Source organism: Phallusia mammillata, chromosome 2 (genome assembly GCF_965637545.1).
Source record: "Phallusia mammillata chromosome 2, kaPhaMamm4.hap1.1, whole genome shotgun sequence".
NCBI lineage: Eukaryota > Metazoa > Chordata > Ascidiacea > Phlebobranchia > Ascidiidae > Phallusia > Phallusia mammillata.
The window spans coordinates 18,180,447-18,202,688 of record NC_137253.1 but is presented as its reverse complement, the minus strand read 5'-3'; the positions used below and the strand labels follow the sequence as shown (position 1 = coordinate 18,202,688).

The following is a 22,242-nucleotide window of genomic DNA, read 5'->3' as shown; positions in this document are numbered from 1 at the left end:
TCATTAAGAGCTTAATGTTGTTTGTTTGTTTAGAAATTCGTTTTGTTGTTATTCTCTGTAAGCAGATCGATACATCAATGCATTATTCGCACAGTAAGTCAGAAGTCAATAATCCAGTGAAATAATTTTTCTGCTCCGTCGTTATTAATTGTATCCTAAATACCTGGTCGGTTTGTTATTAGAACTAATCAAATGATTTCAAATGTGTTCTTTAAAAAATGTTTATACATTTATATGTGTAAAAAATGTTTGTACATTTATATGTGTAAAAAATGTTTGTACATTTATATGTGTAAAAAATGTTTGTACACTTATAATGTAAAAAAAGAAAAACAATTAGCAAAAACTGTGCTAATGTATAACTAAGGCGTAGTTTATCAGTACAGTACACAAATACTGTTGTGTAATGGTAAAAGCTGATGCCTTTGTCAATCATTTCTGGGTTTGAATCCTGTTGAACTTTCTGTCCTTCTCTGTTTGTAGTCTTTAGAGCAGGGGTCACCAAACTACGGCCCGCTGCCCACATTTTTTGGTTTGCCAAATCATATTAATAACTTTGTAACATTCAAAAATTAATGTACTTGAAAAAGTTTTCCTGTTGCGATATGTACAGTTGATATTACCTAGTTTCATAAGGTTGCAACGCCCAGAATTGAGTTTGTTATGTCACAGACAAGACTACACATGTTAATTGTGCACAAACATTTGCCTTATTTTGTTACTTGTGACATAATATACAATCATTGCTTGTAAGATGAGACTAACTATACAGTTTAACAGTCACATCACCAAATTTTAAATGGGATTGTAGAAAGACCATATCATGGGGCCTATATAAAAATCGCCTTGTGATTTTAGTTTGGAAAGACCCCGCTATGGGGCATGTAAACTATCCGGCCTGCATGAATCATTATTAAACTTATCCAGTCCGCAGTGAAAAAAGTTTGGTGACCCCTGCCTTAGAGAATGCCAACAGTTTAAGGAAGAGTGCAGGTGTAAAATTAATGATAATGTTAAAACTAGAGCTAATTGTAAGAATATGGTTTTAAAATATTTAGGTAAACATTTATATAGTCTCTGTCTGAAAAATGCGAAACAGTAATGATGGAAAACAAACAATCATAAAATGTCGTTATTAGCACTTTTTCTGTTTCAATCAATGTTTTTCAGTAGCAAATTGCTGCTGTTTGTTCTTGGAAGTTTTTACATTTTGAATTTTCTGTTTGTTCCCAATCTTTTTATTTCATTTCCTTCTAAAAGAATCAGTTAAAGGTTTTATCCAAACTAGTTCTTGGCTTAATCCAAGCTTTACTGGCCGTCAACATATTAAAAGTAATGGAAAAAGTGAAATACAATCTTTGCAACATTCCACACTTTAGACACCCCTTTACTTAACTGTTGCATCATGTTGTTAAATCTACAGATGAAAATGTTACTAGATATTTGGTTTCAATGTTTTGTTTCATTGAAGGCCTTTCACTATCATAGCAAAAGATCAACAATCTTATCAGACAAATGAGAATTTGCGACAGCTAAACTTACGGCCAAAAATAAGGTAAGCATTGCAATGTGCCTGTTTCTTTCAGTGACAAGCTCAGCTTGTGGGCAATTAATCCGAACTTAATCCTCCTGAAGTTTGACCCCGAACGACCCAGCGGTTCACCCACAGGCCTCTCAAACGTAATTTTTTTAAAGCCACTGTACTGACTAAAGTACATCATCTGGGAGTTATATGCTTTGTTGGTTGGTGCAATGTAAGACTTTCTAAGTAATTTTGTATCTTTTAATAGGCTTTACCCATTTTCACCCCTTAAACCCCAAAATATTTGTTTCTGTCTAACGCTGGTTTGTTATACGCGTTTGGTCTAGAAAGAGTGCTTCAAATTTATTCAAATATACACAGATGTTTGCTATTGATCCATATCTGATTCTCCTGAAGTTTGACCCCAAATGACCCAGCGGTTCAACCACAGGCCCCCAAAACATTTTTTTTTAAACGGCTGTACTGACCAACATTTAGTGTTTGGTACAGGGTCTATCCCACAAGTAGTAGGCATCTTATTTGTCGACGATCACTGATTGTATATAAAATTATATGTAAGAATAATTGACGAAGCAACAGTGCTTCATAATCAAAATCAGTCAACAAAGTTGTTTAACCATATATATTTCACCCAAAAAGGGCATCTTCAGTCGTTCTGTGAAACAACGGGTGTAAAAGTAAAACAAACCAAGAAATGAAGAACTAAATCCATATTAAACACACCAAAGAGATACAGCAACCTGATACAAGCCCTTGCTAACTATGCAAGATCTGCGACAGAACTGCGTCTAAGCTACACGAAAGGCAAAGACTACAACAAGAGATAAAGGAACAGTGCGATCCCAGATAAAAAAGAAGGGGAGAGACGAGATAACCGTCTAGTCCAGGGGCAATGAAAAAACGCTGGAGTGGACACAAACAAACAACCCAGTCCAAATGAAATTACCAAATAAAATCGATAAAAAACAGTAAAAGAAGTAAAATAATCTGAAGGGGACACATATTGATTTTATTCAAATTTGTTTTGTTTTTTTTTCTGTTTTTTTTCTTCTTTTTCTCTTCCCAAAGTTTGTTCGACTAGTTTTTCCATCGAACGTTTGGATTTGGATGAAATTTACACAGATGGTAGATATAGGTATGTAGATGTGCATCCCACTTTGTTTTTGTTGATGACCTGTATTTTGAAGATCGTAATGATGCGAAACAACAGGATTAGTTATGTAACAATAAGAGTAGGCTTCGGTGATTTTTTTTTGTAAACAAAACCAGAACAAAATATAAAGATATGAATCCAGGTTTTTGTGCAAAAAAATGGAAGCTACTCGCGTATGTTACTGGGCACCACAAACGAAAGAATTCTGTGGCGCAATAGTGTTACAAGGGCAACCAGTTGCATTTTACTCGTTGGTGGGTTGCTTGGTGGACATTTTGCGCCATGGCAGGGTTGTTAACGGCCCTAGCATTAATGGTTGTTGCTCAAAACGCCTCTAGTGGTCAAAATTTTAAACATTGGCAGATTGGGCTGAAATTTTGCAGTACTATTGAATGAGTCATTGAGGTTTCATATTTTTTTAGTTTAGTGTCAAACCCCATTAGTTACCCCACTAGCCACTAAAATGGGTAAGTTTATAAAGCAGTTTCGGCAATTGACTAAAATGTGGGTAGCATGTGGACTATGGTTATCTCTTGAAATGCACTATTTTTGACTTTACATGTGTGGGGACCCATGAATTTCTGCCTGCAGAAACAACCAAGGTTATAAAAGACGATGGCTAATATGGGACCCGATACGAAATAATCATAGGAAATATATTAAAAAAAAAAAAGGTTATAGTGTAAATGCAAAGACAAAATGTGCTAAGCCACCCTTCTAGTTTTAAGCCACTTTGCTTCGCAAGCGTTAGGAGTTTCATGCTTTGTTGGTTGGTGCAATACAAGGTATTCTAAAGAATTTTCTAACTTTTTATTGGATTCACCCATTTTTCATCCCTCAACCCCCCTAAAAAATCGGGTTAGTTATAGTGATGGGACGAGTACCCGGTACTCGGTACTCGGTATCGATGGTATCGAACGATTTCTGTGGTATCGATACTCGTACTCGGTATCGAAATATTTTGCCTCAGTTTTCGATACCAACGTTCGAGTACCAAAGGCCGATTTACACTATAAGAATACGGGCAACTTTATGCCAATATTTGCTTCGGACAGCACAAAATCGGGAAAAAGTTCCACCAGTTTACGTATATCTTTTTCGCTATCATGTGGAGATTACATTTTTCGGCATGTGTGTGTGCACGCCTGTACCCCGACCATGGCAGATAAATTAGCCAGTGATATACAACTAAGTACAACACCACACCTAAGTACTCGGTAATCGTACTCGGTATCGAAGGTATATACATAGAGTACTCGTACTCGGTATCGGTACTCGCTTCAAAACCTGGTATCGTCCCATCACTAGTTAGTTATGGGTCCCCTTCCCTGAAGGGGACACATATTGTTTTTGTCTATGTTTTTTTTTTCTTTTTTTCTTTCTAACGCAGATTTGTTCCCACGTTTTGGTCAACAAAGAATGGTTCAATCTTTTTCAAATTTACACACATTGTAGATATTGGTCTAAAGATGGTCCATGTGAATTTTGACCCCGTTTGATCCCTCGGTTCACCCACAGCCCCCCAAAACGTGAAATTTTTTGCGCGGATTTGTTCCCACGTTTTGGTCAAGAAAGAATGGTTCAAACTTTTTCAAATTGACACACATAATAGGTATTGGTCTAAAGATGGTCCATGTGAATGTTGACCTCGTTTGATCCCTCGGTTCACCCACAGCACCCCAAAACGTGAAATTTTTAGCGCGGCTATTGTTCCCACGTTTTGGTCAAGAAAGAATGGTTCAAACTTTTTCAATTTTACACACATTACAGATATTGGTCTAAAGATGGTCCATGTGAATTTTGACCCCGTATGACCCAGAGATTCACCCACAGGCCCCCGAAACGTAAATGTGTCTAACGCTCGTTTGGTCAAGAAAGACACTGTAGGCAGAAGTACCAAGAGAGTAACTCACTGGTTTACGATAGCGGGAGGGCTCAGCTTGACGTCGGACAGACGTTTTACGAGACATCGTTTCAGTGATTAGAAATCAGCTGTTTTGCACAGCAATGCTATGTCGTTTTATTAAGTTATCACTCACATTTTTAGTTTTGGCGAAGGTTTTACACCTATGACGTGATTTAAGCCTAATAACCGTGCTTCGGTTTTGTATATGTCAAGAAAAACTTTGTTAATAAAAGTTAAGATGAAAAAATTAACTTGACTTTTTTGCCAAATAAATGTTTTTTTAAATGCTCGCTGTCCGGTTGGCCGCCGCATGATCACGGGTTACTTAAGGTCAACTAGTCGGTATTACAAACACAGCTCAGAACTTTCTTCATAACGTAGCGTTTTTTTAACAATCAATTTAGGAGTCAATACTCAAGGCATGTATAAATTAGGCTTAACAGTATTGTTGAACACGAATGACGGCGTGCTATTGAAAACGGTGTCAAAAGGTCAAACAGTCGTTTGGCGTGTGCACCCTGAGAGGTTACTACAGGTCAATGGTACTCATTTTGCGAAACAAAGTTAAATGAAAAACAATTTGTTATGTATACACTTGTAGCAAATTGCTTTTTAATTTAAAGTGTCTGTAACACAACTGTTACAGCTTTCTAAAAAAAATTGCCCGACCTTGGAGGACTATATCTGGGTTAAAGCAAGAGATTAGATTTAAGTCTTTGTTACGTTTTTTTAATGTTTTTGTAATTACATGACGATAATAGTGCAAAAAGAATACGAACAATTTCTTTTATTGTTGGGTTAATGCTTTCTAAAAATTTGTCCTTAAGAATGTAAAAATCACCGCAACATTTGTTTACCGTAAATCCGCACAAACATGCGTGTGGGGACCCATTAGTTTTTGTTTACAAAAACAATCATATGTGTAGATCAAATGATGTGTATAGTAAATTGGTAAATATCGTATAGAATATATAAAATGGAAGTATATCAGAAAGCCACTCTTCTAGTTTTAGGCCAGAAATATAGGCCCTAACATGCTGAAATTTGAAACAATTGTTTGCAGTAGGTTAGTCATTAAGTGCAGAGGTGCAAAAGATTTTTCAGGATTTGGTAGTTTTTGTGCATGTGTCACTTTCCACCTAATGCACAACCATTTTGCTGTTAATAGCCGTATCACAGGTTCCTATTTTACAACGGCCACCAAATGTCTCAATGTGTTTGTTTATAATCTAGTGATTTAAACAATTTTGATTTATCTCACAGTATTCCATTTGCTTGTTCCTAAAAGTTTATACCTAATCCATAGATTGAACTGAACAGTTTGATGATCGGTCTCAAGTGTTAATATTGCCACCATCAAAATTGTTAAGTTGTGTGTTGCCTGAACATTTGGCATTGTTTGCACCCAATAGCAGACAAAAAGTATGTTACATTTTGCTACCGAGATCTCTCTAGAAGCCTCCCAAAATCAGTCTTTGCATATGTTCATACATTCATTCATCACATACGTTCTCAGATACAAACAGCAAACATCCAAACCTGACGCAGAGATTGTGTTGCCATGGCAACTGAGTCAAAAGTCCGTGTGAAGTGACTGTTGCTTAAAATTAGTTGCAGACTAAAGCACGTTTTACTTGTTTATTAATGTATCGGTATTTGTTCCAATGCCACCTAAGTATCGGATATGTAGTGATGCCACACATAGCATCAGGCAGCGGCACCAATACAATTTTATGGCCAACCCTAACTGCAACAAGATGAACATAAATTTATGACTGGGATCAGCCCTGAAGCATGTATGCAGACCAGCGATCAAAAGGCACTCATATATAAATCACAGTATGCCTATTGAAGGCGCCATACTGAATCAGTCAGTCACCAAGCAACCATATGGCAAAGGGTAGGCTAGAAAAATCTAGCCTGCGGTGGGATTCGAACCCAGGACAGGAGTCCTCCTGGAAACTGATTTGCTGATTTCTGATTTGGTATGGCACCTTCAATGGGCCTGGCATACTGTAATCTAACTACAAAATGTATGTTGATTTGTGTTATACGGCGCATCATACATAGATTGGAAATTATGACCTCAGCTTATTTGTTGTGGTATTAGCGTTGACCTAATTCTGAGAGAGTAGTCTATTATATTAAACTAAAAATGACTGGATAAAAGCTGGTTAAAAAAATGAGCGTATATGTAAGAAACATGAATATGTTTAAGGTGAACCATTTCCCCTTGTTCCAGTCACTAACTTTTTGCACCAAAATATGGGAGTAAATGTCCTTTTTAGTTTATAAAACAGAGGCAGTAAACCACTACTTCATTTGATGACAATAACAGTCATGTCATCTCAATTGAGGATTGCAAATTTCACACAGTTAGCTAGCATCGCAATAATGCCTCAAACAATTAAAATTTGAGTATGTGACTAACATGATTCGGTCGCGCCTTGATCAAAGCATGTTTTTCACGAAAACAGTATTGGTGGATCGCTGCCTTATCGTTTTTTTCAGCTAGTTGTGCTACTGCATCAGTACTTAGTTGAAAAATATAAACCACCTATATAATTGTGGCTACAAATTACGGTCGCGTACGCATGTTTATTGATCGCGCGGTGAAGGCTTAAAGCAGAGCAGAAGTGCTCAGCTTGACGTCCTGACTGACATTTTACGAGACAGTCGTTTCGGTGATCAGAAATCAGCTGTATTTGTGCAGCAATGCCATGTTGTTTTATTAAGTTATCATGCGCATTTTCAGTTTTGGCGAAGGTTTCACACCTAAGATGTAATTTGAACTCGATAAACATGCTTCTGTTTCGTATACACAATGTAGCTTCTATTTTTGACGAATCAATTCAAGAATCAAAACTTAAGTCATGTATAAATTAGGCGAAACGGTATGGTATTGTTGAACACTAAGAACTGCATGCTATTGAAACGAGGTCGAAAGGTCATTAAATGGTCTTTCGATGCCTGCACCATGAGAGGTTACTACAGGTCAATGGTACTCGTTTTGCGAAACAAAGTTAAGTGAAAAACAATTTGTTATGTATTGATATACCTTTGTAACAAATTGCTTTATAATTTATAGTGTCTGTAATACAACTGTTAAGGCTTTCTAGGAGAATATTTGTGTTTGAAACCTGACCTTGGACGACAATATCTAGGTCAACCCCAAGAGATTAAATTGAAAGTATTTTTTCGTTCTTTTACTATAAAAATACGGATATTTTTTTTATTGTTGGGTTAAAGTTTTCTAATAGTTTGTCTTTAGGAATCTAAAAATAACCGCAACATTTGTTTACCGTAAATCCGCAAAAACACTCGTGTGGGGACCCATTCGTTTTTGTTTGCAAAAACAATCATATGTGTAGATCAAATGATGTGTATAGTAAATTGGTAAAATAGGATATAGAATATATAAAATTGAAGTATATTAGATAGCCACCTTTTCTAGTTTGTTCTTAAGAATCTAAAAATAACCGCAACATGATGTGTATAGTAAATTGGTACGTAGAATATATAAAATGGAAGTATATTAGAAAGCCACCTTTCTAGTTTTAATTGACAAAAGTAACAGTTATGGCTTCCCAGAAGGGGACACATATTGTTTTTGTCCATATTTTTTTTTCTTTTTTTTAGTTGTTGGAAAGTGATCCTTCTAAAGTTTCATCCCAAATGATCCCCAGGCCCTCAAAACATGAATGTACAGACAAATCCGGTTCATTATCGATTTGCCTAGACAGTTGATGCGATTCATTGGTTGCTATGTAAACGGTACATGCCTGTTAACTTCCCTAAAAAAAAACAAAAAACAAAGTTGCAGTGATGCTTAACTATGGCTACAGAGCAGTATCTTCTCTCTTTTGTTGCAGAGAATAGAAGTCATTTTGAGTCAAAACTAGATTATCTCACACATGCAGAACATGATGCCATGCTTCATAACTGTAGTGGCTGTGGTGCAACCGCCCAAGTGTGTTGAAGAAACAGTAGCAATGCACACACTTTTTAATTGGCGCACCGCCACCACTTTGCTTAATTTGTGCTTTTTCTTTTGCAGTCTGATCTGTTTTGAAAGATGTATTACATTGCATCAGAGTCAGGGTGCACCCTGAAATTTTGGAAAGGGTCCAACATTTTACTTTGAGAATTTTCCTAATGACGGTCTATGACGTTTTAGTTTTGCTTTAGGAAGTTGTGCTAGGCCTCACGTTTAATGTACACATCAAATGGTCTGTTGTTTCTTGTCTATTTTGTTTTCTAGTTCAAATCGATGCATTAAACTGCAAAGTGCTAGGTACATAATATTAAGCAAGCCCAAACCCGAAAGTACATGACTGAAACCTGGTCAAATTACAACGTTGGCACATTCTGCAGCGCAAGGCCGCTAGGGCGAGCGCCATCGGTTTTTATCATAACCCGTTATCTGATTGCCAAAAAAGAATATATAGTTGATTATAGCGAAACTTTAAAGACCCAGTTTACGGCGCTACTTTCTAGCTTACTTAGCAAAAATGAAGCTGTAAGATTAGTTTGACTGTCATGTAATCAACGTACAATCGTTGCTTCAAAAATTGAAACCACCACCAACTACTAGAGGAATAAATGCCTTTCTGATATATGTCATGAATTTAACCTACACAACATGGTTTGATTACCTGCGATCTAACATTTATGACAACCAGTGGCGCAACTAGCGGAAAATTAGGGGGGCAGGCAACGAATTACCAATACGGCTTTCCCAAAAACGATTGTATTGCTAAGTGCGTATCACTGATTGGTCGAATGGTCCGACACGTTTTTCCACTAATAATATAAAAAAAACTGGGATTCGTCCTTGGATTGTACGGCTTTGAATGCCGTGAAAAAGTAACACTTGTAAGTCACAAAGTCCATTGCGATAGTATATTGAGGTTTTAAACTAAGGCATTGTTTCGTAACATATAAACTCGTTCGACTGGGTGTTTACACGTTAACGTTTCAATCTGTCTACTAGTGCTGTACCATACTATGTGTAAGTTTCTCGTGATCTGCAATGATGGCTTTACATAGAGACGTGGACGTAAATTACAAACAAGTTGTTGAAAGATTTTTGGCTGAAACTCCACGCCGATAAACATTTTATTTTTGTGTGTTTACATGTAAATACGTTTTCAAGTTCCAACAAAGATTGTTGTTGCGGTTATTTAGGATGTTGTATAAATACATTGCAGAAACTTCGTTTTTACCATCGCAATACATGATGAAGCGATGTACTGCTGTACCGGCGCCATGCCCTGTCATTTGAAAGTTATTTTTAGCTTTGATGCGAACGAACGTGTTTTCGGCGCTGTACGAGAGCCGTTATACGCAATAACGCCGATAGAAAAGGGACCTGGCATGCCGAAGAACCTGCCCCCCTAGTTGCCGATGATGACAACCATTACATGTTTAGTGGGTCATTAACAATATAACAGTAAATGTTTTAAACCATTTCTTTTACTATTAACATTGTTCAAATCTCAATTCATTGTGATACCTTGAATTTAGTTCAGTTTTGTCGGCTGATCAGTTTCGTAATTTTAACCCTTTGACCTGTTCATTCAAAACCTTATATCACTATTGGCGATTAGGTAAACCAATAAAAAGGATTACTGTGCACAACTTTGAGACAACAACTCCCTGTTATCACTCAGCGGTAAACGAAACGTCTATTTAATGTCCTCATAACTTTTTAAAAGGAAATATAATCTTTTCAAGAGTAACACTTAACGATGGGCGACGGTTTGGGATTTTTAATTGTGATGCTATTAAAGGGATTATGCGATCAAACAGTATGCAATTAACTGGATTTGTCTGTACTGAGTTTTTACCAATAGTTTTTATTTCTAAGTTTACATCATTTTTATTTCTAAGTTTACGTCATTAAGGTCAACAAAACACCCCAGATGTTCTGGTATTTTAGAAGGCTAGTAAATTGTATACCCAATTTGGTTTGGTAGCTTTGGATAGTTGAACCAGATTTGGATAGTTTGTACTTTTTATAGCATGCTTGTTTAGGCAGAATACTGAATGCTATGTTTGACTTCACATAGCCAAACTTTCTAATGGTTTTTCTGGCATCGCATTGTTTCTAATTTGTATGTGTGTAGACCCCGGAGTTTCTGGCAGAAACAAACAAATGTCATAAAAATGTTGGCTTTGTGGCACCTAATATAAAATAAATATGTATGGGTAATATATAAATGTTTCAAAATAGGCCATAGTGTCTGTCCAAAGCAATATGTGATAAGTCGTGCTTACAATTAAACAAGAGTTTGTCTTTATGTTTCAAGAAAAAAATATTATTTTGTCAGACTCTTTCGAATGATGAGCAATGAAAACAAGTTCAATTTAAATAATGACCTGGGTGATGGCAAATACAAAGAAAAATATCATCGATTAAGAGAGCAACATGAAATTGACAAAAGAGTGAGTATTCATGAATTCAATAATCATTGTTTTTTTAAAGCTAGTTAGAAACAAAATATACCGATAATCCCCAGTCAAAATTTGGTGTAGAAGAAATTCTGCTTGTTTGTTGTTACAAAAATTAGGGGGCAAGTTTTTTTATGGTTCCCCTTCATTAAAGAGGACCTGAAAGCCACCTTTGTAGTACATTTTAAATTTTGCAAAAGTATCGAATCGACACTGTAGTTTGGACACAATATTTATGCACACAGGCCATTATAATTCAATTTCTTAGCAAATGAAATGGAACACTCCATGTAACAATATAATTGTGAACTGCCCATTGACATCCAGAATACATTGTTAAGACCTGTTCAGCGTTGCTCTGGCAGAGCAAACTTGCTGAAAATCTACTGATGCGGGTAGAGCAAAATGTTTTTTTCTCATGTGTTCTATAAAAGCAATAACGATTTCGCAAAGCTTACATTGCATGTGGTCAAAGTAGACTGACCGTTATAGACTGACAGAGCACTTGCCAATGAAAGAAACACATATATATCTGTAATGTACAAATAGAAACACAGTGGCAAATTCTGGGGTGGCAGCATAGCTATGTTACAATGGCTGCCACTCCAGAGATTTTTAATGGGGAGGCATGTCACTCCTGCTACCCCAGGAATCGAAGCCTATGGGTGGTAGATATCATCAAGTAGATCTGTGGTGTAACAGTCTTATAAAGGCAACTTAACATATAGTATATTAATTGTGTTTTAGCAGTGATCGATTGTGACAAAATTGTACAGGGCTGTAGTTTGGGATTGGGATTTTATCAGTTTGGTTGTAGACTGTAGAACCCCATCAGTTACCCTACTAGCACCTAAAATAGGTAATTATGGGTCCCCTTCCCTGAAGGGGACACATGTTGATTTTACTCGAATTGTTTGTTGTTTTCTTTTTTATTCTTCCTTTTTTTTTCTTCCCAAAGTTTGTCCGACTCGTTTTTCCATCAAATGTTTGATGGATTTGGCTGAAATTTACACAGATGGTAGATATAGTTATGTAGATGTGCATCCCACTTTGTTTTTGTTGATAACCCCAGTATTTACCCCGCTAGCCCCCTAAAATGGGTATTTTTTCCCCAAAGTTTGTCCGACTCGTTTTTCCATCAAATGTTTGATGGATTGGGCTGAAATTTACACAGATGGTAGATATAGTTATGTAGATGTGCATCCCACTTTGTTTTTGTTGATAACCCCAGTATTTACCCCGCTCGCCCCCTAAAATGGGTGTTTTTACCCAAAGTTTGTCCGACTCGTTTTTCCATCAAATGTTTGATGGATTTGGCTGAAACTTACACAGATGGTAGATATATTCATGTAGATGTGCATCCCACCTTGTTTTTGTTGATAACCCTAGTATTTACCCTGCTAGCCCCCTAAAATGGGTGAGTTTTCAAACAGTGTCAGAATTGGCTGAAATTTGGATTTCTTGTATAGTATGCCATTTATAGGTGTCGATTGTTGTGTTCAACCCTGTAGGCCTAACACGGTTGTTGCTTAAAACACCTCTAGTGGTCGAAATTTTAAACATTGGCGGATTGGGTTGAAATTTTGCAGTACTATTGATTGAGTCATTGCGGTTTTTATATATTTTTTAGTTTGTGTGTTGAACCCAATTTGTTGCCCTACTAGCCCCCTAAAATGGGTCAGTTTTTTAAAACGTTAAATAGGACATACTTCAAACAATATCTGGGGTGAATCTAATTTTATAATTTATATTCTACATAGTATTATTATTTAAGCCCAGTGCCGATCACTGTGTTTTACCTTACAACACCCGACTTTCTCATGGTTATCTCTTGAATTGCATTATTTTCAACTTTGCATGTGTGGGGACCCATGAGTTTTTGCCTGCAGAAACGACTAAAGTTATAAAAGACGATGGCTAATATGGGACCCAATACAATATAGAATGATGATTTAAGTAGAATTTTGTCTTTTGTTGTTAATATTGATTTCTGCAATTGACCTTGCCATGCCAAACTTTCTCTTGGTTATCTATTGAAATGCATTATTCACAACTTTGCATGTGTATTTCTGCATGGGACCCATGAGTTTCTGCCCCCTAAAATATTCTGACTAACTTGGGGCCCATTATCAATATTAAATATACTAAATGGTTTAAATATGTAGCCATTAAAAGGAATGTTGTATATGTATGTGCAAGTGTGTAGGAAAGCTGCATTCCTAGTGGTTGATTGAGAGGATGTTAAACAATTCTCAAGCCATTTTAGCAAAAATGTGATGATTTTTTGTTTTTTTGGCAAACATTCAACCAATTTTTTTGGAAAATTGAAATAATTTGGTGAAAAAAATTTTTGTAGGTACTATTGGCACAATTCCATTATCAGACAAACACCCTTCAGCAGCAACATCAGCATCAGTTACAAGAACATTTGAAGGTTTGTTTGTGTTGAATCTAAAGTAAAGCAACTATTGTGTTAAAATTATGTTGTAAATGCTAGAGGAAAACTATTCAGATATTTAATGGAAGTACTTATTGGTCTCTTCAATTTTTTTTTAAATTTTATGTGGAATGCTTCAAACTTTTTTAAATTCACACATGTGATGGTAAAGATCCATTCATTTCTGCCTGCAGAAACAACTATGTTGTTATGTTCCAGCTATTGAAGGGATTGGTACCTGGTACTCACTATCGAACAATTTTAGTGGTATGATACCACTGGTATCGATACTCATTCTAGTATGAAAATATTTTTATTTTAGTTTGTAAAACCAACAGTTCACACCAATACCTTTTAAGGCATTAAAAAAACAGCAACTTTTTGCTGATTTTTTCTTGCTCAAACCGAGTGAGCATGGGCGCAACTAGTGTAGTAGGTTTGCTGGCATTCCAGACTCTTTAGTATCAGCATTATGTGTGATTGCTCTTGTACATCACTGAGGCATATTTGCTTCTGTATAAACTAAGAATCAACCTTATTAGTAGTTATGGGTCCCCTTCCCTGAAGGGGACACATATTGTTTTATCTATTTTTTTTCTGTCTAACGCGGATTTGTTCCCACGTTTTGGTCAAGAAAGAATGGTTCAAACTTTTTCAAATTTACACACATTATAGATATTGTCCATGTGAATTTTGACCCTGTTTGATCGCTCGGTTCACCCACAGCCCCCCAAAACGTGAAATTTTTAAAACGGCTATACTTGCTAAAGCAGATGATTCTGGAGTTTCATACTTTTTTTATTGGTACATTGCAGCGTATTTTAAAGTATTTTGTAACTTAAAGTTGTATATGTCCATTTTCACCCCTTTACCCCCAAATATTTGTTTGTTCACATGTTAATGAGGTCAGAAATACAGAACTTAACCTGCTAAAATTTTAAACAGCTGTGGATAGGGTGATCTTGTTGGCTGTTAAAAATTTCAGTGCAATCGGCTCAGTAATTACTCTTACAGCCCCAAGTATATTTTTACATGCTGTCTTTTGTCAAATTTGTGCTCGCTCAGTGCAAAGCTGACGCAATGGGAGTGATTGACAATAGTGGCGCATGGAAAAATGCCTCTGCTTCACGCATGAACGCAGTCGTCACCTGACCATTTTCTCACTGGTTGGAATTAAGATGTTACGATGTTAGTTGTATTGTGCTGTAAACATTAATGTAGGTCAACTTATTCATGTTTCGAAACGCAGAGCGTCAACGCAGCACGATTTGTTACACATGTGTAACATGACTTCTCAAACTGAAAGTGTTAATGATACTGTTTCAGAACAGGTTTGGGACATAAAAAGCCCAGCTAAGCAATCATATTGTTGGTATGTAGAAACTTAACGGCGCAAGGGAAATGTGCGGATTAAAAATCATAATTCAACAAACAAAGGGCTGTGACTGTTACAAAACAAAAGTTTATAAATATTTGTTTAATATGACAAATGTCATCTGTGCAATTCAAATTCTTACCTAGCATATACATGCGCCATTCATCCTGATACGAATTCAAAATATATGTGTGTGTTGGGACCCATTGGTTTTTGCTTGCAAAAACAATTATGTTATAACAGGCTACAAAAATATTGGTACCATACTGAATGTATCTGTCAAATAAAGTGCTCAGCTTGATGTCCAGACGGACGTTTTATGAGACAGTCGTGTTGGTAATTAGAAATCAGCTGTTTTTGCGCAGCCATGCTATGTCTAATATTAAGTTATCAAGCTCATTTTCAGTTTTGGAAAATTTTGTTAAAAACTAAAAACTGACCTTGAACGATAATATCAAGGTCAAAGCATGAGATTAAGTTGAAAGTGTTTTTCCTGTTCTTAATTACTGTTTTTTGTAATTATATGACAATAATGATGCAAAAAGAATACGGACAAAACTTTTAAAGTTGGGTTAAGGCTAAAATTGGTTAAGTTTTTCCTTAAGAATCTAAAAATAACCAGGATGTTTGTTTACCATAAATCCGCATAAACGCACGTGTGGGGACCCATTTGTTTTTGCTTGCAAAAACAATCATATGTGTAGATCAAATGATGTGTATGGTAAATTGGTAAATATCTAACAATGATTGTGCCCTATTTTTACTGTTACCAAATCGCATATGTATATGTGTGGGGACCCATTAGATTATGCTTGAAGAAACAATTATGTTATAAAGTGCCAGGAAAAAGATAGGGAACCAATAAAATGTAGGTGCCAAATATATATATATCCATTATAAATATAGTAAATGGTATATGTGATACATCGTTAAATATGATGTAGTATATATAAACTGGCAATATATAGGAAAACCACTATTCTAGTTAATTATGTGTCCATATATTGTTTGGGTTCATCTTTTTTTGTCTAACGCTGGTTTGTGTCATGTGTTTGGCCAAAAAAGAGTGCTTCAGATTTTCTCAAATATACACACATGTTAATTACTCATTAACTCTGAAATATTCGGTTTTAGCTTTCCCAGTCCTTAAGGTCAGAAATTCAAGCCCTGATGAATAGCTTGGCATGTGTTAATGCTCGTTTCTGTCTGCTGAAGCAAACATGGTTACAAAAGACCTGACCGAGGCAAAATAAAATGGGCCTTAATGCATAATATGTGCTAAGCCACGAGTTTTCGTGATTATCTGTGCATTTATCAGCTACATTTCAACACAGATGTTTTTGGCTCATCAGAAAGATCAGCAGCAACTAACTCAGCCTGCACCTCCCAGCGATGAAAGAAAACTGATGCACTCTGTTAAAGCCAAAGAAAAGCAAAGTATGATAAGTTATACTAAGAAATAGAGTAAGGCTTTTCTAAAATAGTTATTTCTATTTCAAGTTGTGTAACAAAACAATAATGTAGATCTGTTTTGGCTTATTCCTCCTTTTTCTGAATCTTTCTTAATAAGCATTTGATTTTATTGTCCAAATAATTTTATCAAACCTCTGTTGTATGTCCCTCCACACATTAAAAAGGCAGATTGGACCTGCACCAAATCCTTATGAATGTGGATTGGCAGTTTAAAATTTTTTACAAAATATTTAAGTTTTTCAGGTAATAGATTTGTTAATGATAATCAACTTGTTAAAGGTGCTATTGCATCAAATGCTGTCAAAAAACATCTTCAAAAATTTGTCATCGACCGGCAAAAAGTGAAAGGGAGAGACTACAGTGGAGTTATCCAGGACAGGTATTTTTTTTACTGCTTAACTTCTTCATGGGGGAAAATTTTGATTACACATTGTATGTTCTTTTCTTATTCAAACCCTGTAGTTTGTTGATGCATATTTGTCATGAAATGTTTAGTTAATTTGGATGAAACATTTACAACTGGTAGATATGTTTGATGTTTGACTTGATTACCCATAGTTTTTTCTTTGCTTTTTCTTCCCAAAGTTTGTCCGACTCGTTTTGCCATCAAATGTTTGATGGATTTGGATGAAATTTACAGAGATGGTAGATATATTTATGTAGATGTTCATCCCACTTTGTTTGTGTTGATAACCCCAGTATTTACCCCGATAATACCCTAAAATGTTTTTTTCTCCTAAAGTTTGTCCGACTTGTTTTGTCATCAAATGTTTGATGGATTTGGATAAAAGTTTCATCATGAAACTTACACAGATGGTAGATATGGTTATGTAGATGTGCATCCCACTTTGTTTCTCTTGATAACCCCAGTACTTACCCCGCCAGCTCTCTAAAATGGGTGGGTTTTTAAATAGTGTCTTTCAAACGAAAGATTTCTGTGGCACAATAGTGTTACAAGGGCAACCAGTCATATGTTACTCGTGTTTGTGGGTTGCTTGGTGAATGGCAGTTAGGGGGTTGTGAGCATCCCTATGATGCCATAGGCATGAACAGTTGTTGCTCAAAACACCTCTAGTGGTCAAAATTTTAAACATTGACGGATTGGACATAAATTTGGCAGTACTATTGATTGAGTCATTGTAGTTTCATATTTTTTTTAGTTTGTGTGTGGAACCCCATTAGTTACTCTACTAGCCCCCTAAAACCGGATCGTTTTTTTAAACCGTGGTGGAATTGGCTGAAATTTGGATAGCTTGTAAAACTTACCATTCATAGGAGCTGATTGTTGTGTTTAACCTTGTTGCCCCAATTTCACGCCAATAGCCTCCTAAGATGGGTAAGTTGATTAAACAGTGCCGGAGTTGACTAAAACTTGGCTAGCATGTAGAACAGGGGTGGGCAAACTTTTTAGTGCAAGGGCCGCATTCAAAATTTCAATTTTATGGGGCCGAATAGTATAATTAACTCAAAGTACTAACTACGAATGTTTCCAGCTAAATACAAATCTGTTTGTAGTCACTTCATTGATCATAAACATTGGTTGAAACACAACAATTGTAATTGTGTTAAATAAACAGGCATTTGTTGCAACATAGGCTACACTGCGATTTTTTGTTCGTAAATTTGTTGTGCCAACATTAAACAATGTGAGCCGCTTTTTTGATCTTATGTGTTGTGCGGGTCTGTTTTAACGATTCCAAAGCCAGGTTTAACGCCAAGTACTGCAGCGACCTAAAGTTGATCATTGTATTGCTCGTTTGGTCAAGAAAGAGTGCTTCAAATTTATTCAAATTTTCGACAGCCGCGTGGACAGATGTTAGTTATTCATCTGAATTTGGTCCACCTGAAATTTGACCCTGAATGACCCAGCAGTTCATCCACAGGCCCCCAAAACGTTTTTTTTTTTTAAAACGGCTGTACTGACTAAAGTACAGCATCTTGGAGTTTCCTGCATTGTTGTTTAGTGCAACGTAAGGTATTCTAAAGAATTTTGTAACTTTTAATAGGATTCACCCATTTCACGTCCCTTAAACCCCAAAATATTCGTTTCTGTCTAGCGCTGGTTTGTTAAATGTGTTTGTTTAAGAAAAAGTGCTTTAAATTTATTGGAATTTACACAGATGTTAGCTATTGATCAAAATTTGATCCTCCTAAAATTTGACCCTGAATGACCTAGCGGTTCACCCACAGGCCCCCAAAACGTAAAATTTTTGAAACGGCTGTACTGACTAAAGTACAGCATCTTGGAGTTTCATGCTTTGTTGTTTGGTGCAATGTAAAGTTTTTGGAAGAATTTTGTATCTTTTTTTCGGATTCACCCATTTTTTACCCTTTAAACCCCGAAATAAACGGTTTTAGTTTTAAGGCAGAAATACATGCCCTATGGTGCAGAAATATTTGAAAAAGTTAACAATTGTTTAAGCAGGATATTCGTTTAGTATTTAAAATTTTGCAAGTTACCTTTACAACCCATAATATGTGTACACTATCAGTCAGAATGTCAGATATAAGTCCCAAGGGAGGAATTCACTGCAGCAGAGCGGGAGTGCTCAGCTTGACGTCTGGACAGACGTTTTACGAGACAGTCGTTTCAGTGATTAGTAATCAGCTGTTTTTTTGTGCAGCAATGCTGTGTCGTTTTAATGAGTTATCATGCGTATTTTCAGTTTTGGCGCAGGTTTTAAACCTAAGACGTAATTTGAACTCGATAAACGTACTTCGGTTTCGTTTATGTCAGGCAAAACATCGTTGATCAACATAAATATGAAATTTTATAAACTTAACTTTTTCGAACGCCGCGATAAATGGTCTTTAAATTCTCGTTGTCAGCTTGGCCGTCTCATAACCATGGGTCACTAAAGGTCAACTTGTAGGCATTACAACACCGTTACGAATTTTTCGTCATAACATATCTTCTTTATTTTTGACAAATCAATTCAAGAATCAGTACTTAAGTGATGTATAAATTAGGCCGAAGGGTATTGTTGAACACTAAGGACTGCATGCTATTAAAAAACAGTGTCAAAAGGTCATTAAACGGTCGTTTTTGCGAAACAAAGTTAAGTGAAAAACAAGTTGTTATGTATACCGTAGTAGCAAACGACTTTTTTATATAGTGTCTAATACAACAGTTAAGGCTTTCTAGGAAAATTTGTGTTTAAAAACTGAACTTGAACCACAATATCAAGGTCAAAGCAAGAGATTAAATTGAATGTATTTTTCCCATTCTTTTTTCACCGATTTTTTATAATTATATGACAATAATGATGCTAAAAGAATATGGAAAAGAACTTTTAAAGTTAAGTTTATGCTTTGTGAAAAATTTTTCCTTAAGAATATAAAAATAACCACCACATAGGTTTACCATAAATCCGCATAAACACGCATGTGGGGACCCATTCGTTTTTGCTTGCAAAAACAATCATGTTTGTAGATAAAATTGTGTATAGTGTAGTAAATTGGTAAATATCGTATAGAATATATAAAATGGAAGTATATCAGAAAGCCACTTTTCTAGTTGGTTTTAGTTTTAGGCCAGAATACAGAAATACAGGCCCTAATGTGCTGAAATTTTAAACAGTTGTTTGCAGTAGGTTACTCGTTTAGTATTTAAAAATTTTGCCGCTTCGATATATGTGCTTCGTTTTCGTTTATGTCAGTCAAAACGTTGTTGATCAACATAAAGATGAAAAACTAAACTTGACTTTTTCGACAGCCGCAATAAATGGTCTTTGAATTTTTGTTGTCAGCGTGGCCACTGCATGACCACGGGTCACTAAAGGTCAATTTGTGGATATTAAAACCACAGATAAGAACGATTTTTCGTCATAACGTAGCGTCTTTATTTTTGACAAATAATTTCAAGAATCAAAACTTAAATCATGTATAAATTGGGCAAAACGGTATTGTTGAACACTAAGGTTAGCATACTATGCTTTCTAATAGTTTGTCCTTAAGAATCTAAAAATATCCGCAACATTTGTTTGCCATAAATCCACACAAATACGCGTGTGGGGCCCCATTCGACTTTGCTTGCAAAAACAATTATATATGTGGATCAAATGATGTGTATAGTAAATTGGTAAAATATGATATAGAATATATAAAATGGAAGTATATTACAAAGCCACCTTTCTAGTTTTATGTAGCGTTTCTCGGTAACTTTCTCTTTCAAACTTTTTAGCTTTTGGCGGACTGCGGGCCGTAGTTTGCCCTCCCCTAATGTAAAATATGCTATTCATAGGTTTCGATTAATGTGTTTTACCTTGTAGCCCCAACATTTACCCCAGTAGCCCCATAAAATGGGTGAATTTTCTAAACATTTAAATTGAATGAAATTTGGATAGCTTGTAGGATTTGCCATTTATAAATGTTAATTGTTGTGTTTTATCCTATACCTCCAACATTTACACCACCAGCACCCTAAAATGAGTGAATTTTTAAAAAACGTTAGAATTAAATCAAAGTTTATTGAAAATAATATTTTAAGTCCTCAATTGTTGTGTTTTGACCTGTAGCACTACAATTTAACTAACTGACCCCTAAAATGGGTGACTCTTTTAACAATGTTCAAATTTAATGAAAATTGGACAACTTGTAGAATTTGCTATTCATAGGTGTCTATTTTTTTGTTTTACCCCATTATGTCACTATTTATTCCTTCTTTTCTTCAGAAAAAGAACGTTAAATAGGACATACTTCAGCTGGTGTGCAAAACAATTTCTTTAACCAAAAAATAAATAAACAAAAACACTACTTTGTATAACTTTACAGCAGTTGGATAAAAACACTGGCTAATATGGGACCCAATATAAAATAAACATAGGAAATATATTAATGTTTAAATTAGGTTATGGTGTATGTGCAACGACAAAATGTGCTGAGCCACCCTTCAAGTTTTTATCCAACTGCTGTAAAGTTATACAAAGTAGTGTTTTTGTTTATTTCTTTTTTGGTTAAAGAAATTGTTTTGCACACCAGCAGGATGGATGCCATCAGGTCAATAAGAGAAATTGTTATGAGCGAATGTTCAATATGACAAAAAGTAATTTAACACATAATATACTCCCAGTAAATAAAGGGGCACAAAAATTAGTACTCCATTGGAGTCTGTTGTGCATTAAGTTATTACTTATTGTTGTTCTGATGTAAAGATAATATCTGCAAGAAGTTTTAAAGTTTGATTTAAATACAACAAAAATGATTCTTGCATTTTTCTTATTTGTCTTCGAAAACATAAAAATGGTTGCACCCTATAACTATTGTTGCAAATTTGAGTGTTTGCAACCCATTCAATTCTGATTGCTAAAACAATTCTGTTAATAAATGACCTGTAAATGTAGGGACCCAATTGGGTAAAAAAAATGCACTTATGGTAGGGAGGGGAAATTGTGTATGTGGATAAACAGTAAATAGAATTCAATACATATTAATGGAAATATATACGAATATCACCTTTTTGATGTATAGTCACTGTGATTCACAAAAATGTACCATGGAGGAAATTCAGTTGATGCAAATCTGTCTATCTTATTAAAATAATAATAGGTAGATAAATTGTACATATTGTACACACTATTTTTATAGATCACTAGCATATCGATGGACATCAAATTTAGAAGGAAGCAGTGAACACAATGAAGTTCCTTCTGTCATGGGCTCACCATTGAACAAATTTGATGACTTTCCACTGCGAAAAACAGGTCAAATGATTTAGAATACCCCTTTTTGTGTCAAATTGATTACAGTATTGATGGGATTTTAGGATTTTACAGCAATTTTATAAAAGATTTGTCTTATAGTCATTACTTGGAAAACCTAGATAATTCATTTGGCAATATAAACTTGTCCTTTAGAATCTAAACGTTATCACACCCTGTTAATACTGTTGCCAATTCGCATA

General features: G+C 35.5%; 1 protein-coding gene across 2 annotated transcripts in view; it reads left to right on the top strand.

The window, feature by feature from the left end:
* The first annotated feature begins 1,415 nt into the window (after window positions 1–1,415).
* Window positions 1,416–22,242, top strand: part of LOC145212519 (histone deacetylase 5-like) — a 55,428-nt gene continuing 34,601 nt past the window's right edge. Inside the window, exons 1-6 of one of the 2 annotated variants that reach the window (XM_080080666.1) lie at window positions 1,416–1,555; window positions 10,935–11,049; window positions 13,412–13,489; window positions 16,220–16,304; window positions 16,620–16,719; window positions 21,927–22,042. In XM_080080666.1, coding sequence (XP_079936792.1) covers window positions 10,945–11,049; window positions 13,412–13,489; window positions 16,220–16,304; window positions 16,620–16,719; window positions 21,927–22,042 — 484 coding nt within the window. In that variant the 5' untranslated portion in view covers window positions 1,416–1,555; window positions 10,935–10,944. Of the gene's footprint in view, window positions 1,556–10,934; window positions 11,050–13,411; window positions 13,490–16,201; window positions 16,305–16,619; window positions 16,720–21,926; window positions 22,043–22,242 lie in introns of both variants that reach the window. The other variant, XM_080080665.1, reaches the window with a different exon arrangement.